General features: G+C 38.8%; 1 protein-coding gene across 1 annotated transcript; it reads right to left on the reverse strand.

Annotated features, from left to right (window-relative positions):
- Positions 1-1,584: 1,584 nt before the first annotated feature.
- LOC148896651 (uncharacterized) lies at positions 1,585-5,459 on the reverse strand. The gene is made up of 5 exons (XM_088998920.1): positions 5,234-5,459; positions 4,928-4,973; positions 3,150-3,218; positions 2,992-3,066; positions 1,585-2,781 (listed from the first exon to the last, which is right to left on the reverse strand). Exons 1-5 carry the CDS (start codon positions 5,323-5,325, stop codon positions 2,539-2,541), a joined length of 525 nt encoding a protein of 174 aa, XP_088855046.1. The 5' UTR covers positions 5,326-5,459; the 3' UTR covers positions 1,585-2,538.
- Between the last annotated feature and the right edge of the window lie 1,566 nt (positions 5,460-7,025).

The following is a 7,025-nucleotide window of genomic DNA, read 5'->3' on the forward strand; positions in this document are numbered from 1 at the left end:
GTCTGTATTTACATTTTACAACATATTGCAATATATAATCATATATATTTTAAATTACATGATCTCAGAGTCAGATAGACATGCAGAGGTAGGATTAATTAATCCTACCTCTGCATGAGTTCAATTAGTGAACAAAAATGTTTAGAAATTTATTTTTTCCTTTGATTGTTTTATGTATAGTGTTCTCTTGCTCAAATAAATAAAATAAGTGGATAATAGTTTTTGACGAAAATATCGATGACAAAAAACAAAAGTAGTCTTACAAAAATACAATTTATTTGGGGGGTCTACAGAATTGCCATGTACTTTGCCATGAAATTTTCAATTCTCCACACCGGATCTTGGAGGAATATATGCATAGAGGTTTGCAAATTTTGGTAAATCAATGAGCACACATTTTCTTTTGAACAGTGTGACATCAAATATCTGTTTCCTGCCACGGAACTTCCTTTTCAAACAAACTACATTTTCAACATTATTCAGAATACTATGTGATTTATCATACTGTCTCCCAAAAGCAAAGCACCTTCTGTTACCATGTTGCTCTACAAGAATGTAGTAGTATGTGGTAATGATGTTTCCATTCTGCATCAGTACAGTGAAGCTGTTTCTTTTCATTACCCCCGTGCACTCTTGAGAGTAATACAGCTCTCCGTTGACCAGAATTCTCTTGAATATTTTCACAAGTGTTTTTGGAGTGACTGCAAGTTGCTCTTTCATGACCAGTTGCTCTTCACTTGACAGTTCTCGAGAATAATGCAAACCAAGGGTTACAAATTGATCACCGAGTCGATCTAACTGCTTCATTCTTTTTTTGCCAGTTAATTTACTAAAAAGCTGGATGCATTCGGGAACAGCGTTTTTGAGTGAATTATTTCCTAAAATAGGCAATACTTGACTATATGTGAATTGTTTCATTATTTGCAAAGGGACACTCTGAGTGCCATGAAACATTTTCAGTATTTCACAATTGTATGACTCAAAGATATAACCAGAATGGGCCCACAAAGGTCCCCAATTCCTTACAGACTGTGGTAAATGAAGACATAAATGTACGTTAAATGACACATGAATATTCCCATACAGTGTTTCAAATTGTTTCACAAAATCTACAAGTTTTTCACATTTTTTTAAATCCGCCTTTGTAATAATGTCCTTGCAAAGTAAGAACATGAATGTGACAAGGACTAACCAATGCTGGTAAAACATGTTGGGGAGAATTCCTTTCAGTACAAATACACTATAAAACTGTAACCAATTCTGCCATTCTGACGCCTTCCAAAACTTCCTCTGTTGAAGAGATCGTGGCACTCTTGTGATATTGCAAGGAGGCTTGATTAGTAACAGCTGTTGATCAAGTTCGTTTACTCTATTGCCAATATAATATGGCTTTTTGTGGTTATCACTGTCCAGCCACATGCTTGCCATTTGGCGAACCACTCCAAGGTGTACACTATGCATGTGATCAGGAGGCATACCAGATGTGAAGTCAAAATGTGGAATATTTATCAGACATGTGGGTCCTTTAACACCCCTCACAGTTTTTTTGGTACATAAAGCCTTCTTTGCCTCACATATGGCCGAAGTGCGGTCCCTCTTTGGAACATCTTTGTATGGGTACACCCTGACTGTGCCATTTCCTTTCTCAACTTGTTCACCAGGATGCAAGCAGAGGCTGCATCCATACTGGCCATTAAACTGGGTCATGTTTTGAAGTATGGGCCTAGCTACTAAATCACACATCATGAGAGCACCCACAACTTTACATTGTTCCAAAGTGCCATTGCTTGTTATTTGAAAGCCCTCGCTTGACAACTTTTGACACTCTGAAATGAATGGCTTTAAAAAAGTATTGACATTTGGCTTTTTAGCACCAAACCACAAGCCAAAAAGTAAAACATTGTCTTTGCGCACAAGGTAAGGTAGTTCATTTACAATCCCATATAATGGCCAAATACCAAAGAGTGAGGATTTGAAAACAGGCACGCCATCACAATTGAGTGTTAAGGAGTATCCATGACTACAGTCAAGTGGGCCTCCAATTTTGTTCAGATTGCAGTACATTCGACCATTTCGAATATCTTCAAAAGAGTCAGAATTAGATGTGCCATCTCTTGACTTCAGACAATGCACAATATCTTCTCTTTGAAGAAGATGTTCCAACTGTGTTTGGATTGGCAAATATATGAAGTAGTTTCCATTCTTCAGTGAGTTTGTTTTATTCCAGGCTGTGTTGCATACAACGCATTGTCCATCACCATCCTGGTCACCAAGATAGTACTCACAGTTTGGACAAAATATGTGACATTGTAAATGACTTTCTACTGGCTTAAGTTATTTTAGGAACAAATGCTTTGAGGTTAATTGTGTGTTTTCTGGACAGTGAATATTGATCAAATCTAGGAGATCTGAGAGAGCCGTGCCTGTGAGTCTGTGTCTCAAAACAAATGAAAGTATAAGTAGAAAACTCTGAGATTGGGTAAATCGTGAACCAGCATAAAGTGTCTCTTCGTTTTCCAGCTCACTACTATTTTTTTTTTAATGTGATTCTTCATGTACTGATTCATCACGACTATCTTCAAATAAAAGGGAAGATTTTCTTTCACTTTCAACAGTGGATGCAACACTGTCATCCAAGCCGTTATTGCTATTTGGTGACACTTCATTGCAATTAAGTTCATCGTTGAAGAGAGCTTCATCCTCTTTGGAACATTCATCCTCAAACAAGAGTGGGGAAGAAACACATCTGCCAACAGAATTGCTGCAGTCAGCATGCAGATTCTGCAATTGGAAAAGAAAAAAAAAACAAAGTATCATTTTGTATTCTCAGTGGATACCATTTAGTTCTTGTAACTGTGAATTAGTCAAAAGTTTAATTCCGCACGATTCAAGACAGTCAGTGACAATAATCTGAATACCAATTCCACTTGATGGTCCAAGTGAAACAGGTTCTCAAGTCTATATTATTTACACTAAACAATTAAAACTTACATAGAGTCCAGGTCCTCCTGACAATCTTTCCTGTCCACTCCGGGTATCACATGGTGAGGAATCATCATCGGTTTCCTGCAGAAACAAAAAGAAAAAAAATATATATATAATTTGCAATATCAATGTGAAATACAACAACATCTGGACAGGATACTCACCCCAATGTGGCTGACATGTGTTTCATGCCCATTGTTAGAATCAAAGTGAGCGGAATTCTTATCTCGGGTCTGTCGTTAAGAAAATAATAAAATGTGTAAAAACGCAGATTTTTTCTAACTGCATACGTATGGTCTTGTTTACATTCTCAAAGTTCATCGATGAGAAGGTTTCTTCAGCCGTCATCTGTACAAATTTGAAGTTTTCAGATGTTTCGCCTCCTATTTATATATCCATATATATATATATATATATGCCACAGGAGAAATGTAGTCGGATGGTGACTAAGAGGGGCAAGGTAGTCCACACTGAAGGGGTCTCACTCACTGAAGGAACAATAGCAGACATTGAAAACAGCTACAAGTACCTCGGTATGCCACAGGCCAATGGCAACCTCGAATTAGCAACAAGGAAAGCGGCTACGACCAAATACCTCCAGCGGGTGAGGCAAGTCCTCAGAAGCCAGCTCAATGGCAAGAACAAGACCCAGGCAATAAACAGCTATGCCCTGCCAGTGATCAGATACCCTGCAGGAATAATAAGGTGGCCAAAGGAAGAGATTCAGACCACGGATGTTAAGACCCGAAAACTCCTCACCATGCACGGAGGGTTCCATCCCAAGTCCAGCACCCTGAGACTGTACACAAGCCGTAAGGAAGGAGGCCGGGGACTAGTGAGTGTGAGAGCCACTGTCCAGGATGAAACATCCAAGCTCCATGAATACATCAAAGAGAAGGCTCCAACGGATGATGCACTCAGAGAATGTCTCAGTCAATGGGGAACAGAGGATGAGGTGCTGGAAGAGGGACAATCATGGGAGGAAAAGCCCCTACACGGGATGTACCACCGAACCATAGCAGAAGTGGCTGATCTCAAGAAGTCCTATCAGTGGCTAGAGAGGGCTGCCCTAAAGGACAGCACAGAGGCACTCATCCTGGCTGCCCAAGAGCAGGCCCTGAACACCAGAGCAATAGAGGCAGGGATATACCACACCAGACAAGACCCAAGGTGTAGGTTGTGCAAAGAGGCACCTGAGACAATCCAACACGTAACTGCAGGGTGTAAGATGCTGGCAGGGAAAGCCTACATGGAGCGCCATAACCAGGTGGCTGGTGATGGGAACATCAGAAAGAAGGAACATGAGAAAATCGAGAAATACCAAGGGCTCAGAGAGGAGCTGGAGAGAGCCTCGAAGGTAAAGGTGACAGTCGTGCCTGTGGTGGTCGGAGCACTCGGGGCAGTGACCCCCAAACTCGACGAGTGGTTGCAACAGATCCCGGGAACAACATCGGATATCTCGGTCCAGAAAAGCGCAGTGCTGGGAACAGCACGGATACTGCGCAGAACCCTCAAGCTTCCTGGCCTCTGGTAGAGGACCCGAGCTGAAATGGGGACAGACACCACCCATGGTGGGTGAGACGAGGATTTTTATATATATATATATATATATACATATATGTATATATATATATATATATATATATATATATATATAAAATATATATATATAATGAGAGATATATATATATATATATATATATATATATATATATATATATATATATATATATATATATATATATATCTCCCTAGGGATATAGAAATAGGGCCGATGCGACCAGTCAGACTTTAGTTCGCTGACGAAGCCTCTTGGATAGGAGGCGAAACGCCGAAACCTTCAAATTTGTACAGATGATGGCTGAAGAAACCTTCTCATCGATGGACCACTCCTGTATGACTGAGAGCCTACACAGACGTATTCTCAAAGTTCATTACTTACCAGATCCTGCTCGGGATCATCAATCTTTTCATCTCTCATTGCTTTCCTGAGTTAAAATAAAATACAAAATAGATTCATTTTTATGTTTCAATTCATGAGTCAATCCGTCTGATTCCTCTCTGAGGAAACACGTACATTGCTTGAGTAAAATAACATTAACGTGAAAATAGTCTTACAAGTGTAAACACCATCACTATTCTTATAATCGCTGCCCATTTTTCTTCTGTATAAAATCAGTATTAAGATGTTTGAAACAGTTAGCTTTGCCGTGTTCTGTATAGCCATAATTCAATGAAAAATACGAACCTTTTCTTCCACAAACGTCTTGTTCTTCTTGGAATATCCATATGATGAGCACCCAAGAGGATATATTTCCTTTTCAGTCGAAGTCGGTCCATTTTCTACTTTTGTTTTACTCCAATCGTGATGAAAAAGCACTCTCTAACTTTCGTTGGTCGGTTGTGGTTTGGAAAAAGACGACGTAAAAAAATAAAAACACGAGTCATTTACTAGAATGCTTGGCGTATATGGAGCATGCGCAAAACAGTAATCACGAACCAACCCTCGCAATATTTAAAGCCCGGCCTCTGCTGAAAAACGTCGAATAGTTTAGGCTCGTAAAAGGAGCGGGAGAACTTCAAATCAATTTCTTTGGGCGCAATTATCACACAAGAAAACAGAAGTGACACTGTCTTTTGTGGAAATGTCAAAATATAGGTTTGCACTTGTCAGTTGGGCCAAAGGGCCTGACAAAGACAAAACCAGCATCGTTCCACTGAGCTGGATAATTGACTTTGACCCAGCCACTACTGACAAGAACTATCTAGTAGAATGTCTAACGACAAACACCAAGAAACCGGTGAATGGATGGCCGGTCGAATTGGCTTTAATTCTACATTTTGCAGGTAAGTCTTTCTTACACTCTCAAATTTGTCTTTCCGATTAGTTCCTTCAAATTGTTTTTTTGTTCTGTACAGAGGTCAAGCTATTAAAATGTGTATCCCATATTTCACCATTTTGCAGTGTAAAATTGGGACATAAATATTTGTTCTACAGTATTAGAAATCAAATTTGATAGAAATATATCCTTCTAAATTTGTGTAGAAAGAGAGGCTATACTGAGAGCTGCTGATCGTGAGCTTCACTCGCCAGAATTCAGCTCGGAGATATACAGGATGAGAAAAGGAAAACGCATTTTCTTTGGTGAAGGCAGTGCCAGTGACAAAGCCTCTGGCACTGAATATCCAAAACAGGTAATCTAGAGTTGTCACATTATGTAACATTTATGCCATAATAATAATTTAAAAAAAAAATCTCTTCCCTTTAGAAAAAAGCCAAAGTAGCAGCTCAAAGACGAATGGAAGAGGAAATACTTTCAGGGCACAGTCAATCCAGCCCTGGTACCGAAGAATCATCGAACCAGGAAACCTATGATTTGACAAAAGATCAGCAGAGCGAGATCAAGAACTTACAAGAAAATGCTAAACTGCGCCACATTGTAGTTAAGGGCAAGTATTGGATATTTCATACATACACAATATACCTGTGTGTAATATATATATATATATATATATATATATATATATATATATATATATATATATATATATATATATATATATATATATATACAGTAAAGTCTCGTTATATCAAATTATGCAAATTTCCCCATTGCGGGACGAATAAAGGTATTCTGATTCTGATTCTGATTCTGATATCGATATTCAAGGGAGTCCGAAAAAATATCGATATAACCGGGACTATCAATATATCCGATCCTGAATTAAACAAAAGCTGCCAAAAGAGGGCAGCCAAGCGCCATATAAGAAACGGAGCTGGCCATTAGCTCCCTTTTTTTTGGGTGAGAGATGTTCCCCCAATGTTGCCTCAAAATAGCACATATAATTCTTTAATGATTGTAAACATGTATGCTTTAATCTTCAGAACTACAGTGTATTTGAAACATATTCATAACTGGATGTGTTACAAGAAAGCATATTATCCGAATCTGAAGCCATTGTTTGGATTCACAAGCAATGCAAGACGTCTTGGCGTGAAGTCATTTTTATTTGCATTTGAATAAAAAGTGACATCGGCT

Source organism: Hippocampus bargibanti, linkage group LG06 (assembly GCF_051943395.1).
Source record: "Hippocampus bargibanti isolate YZ-2025 linkage group LG06, ASM5194339v1, whole genome shotgun sequence".
Lineage (NCBI taxonomy): Eukaryota > Metazoa > Chordata > Actinopteri > Syngnathiformes > Syngnathidae > Hippocampus > Hippocampus bargibanti.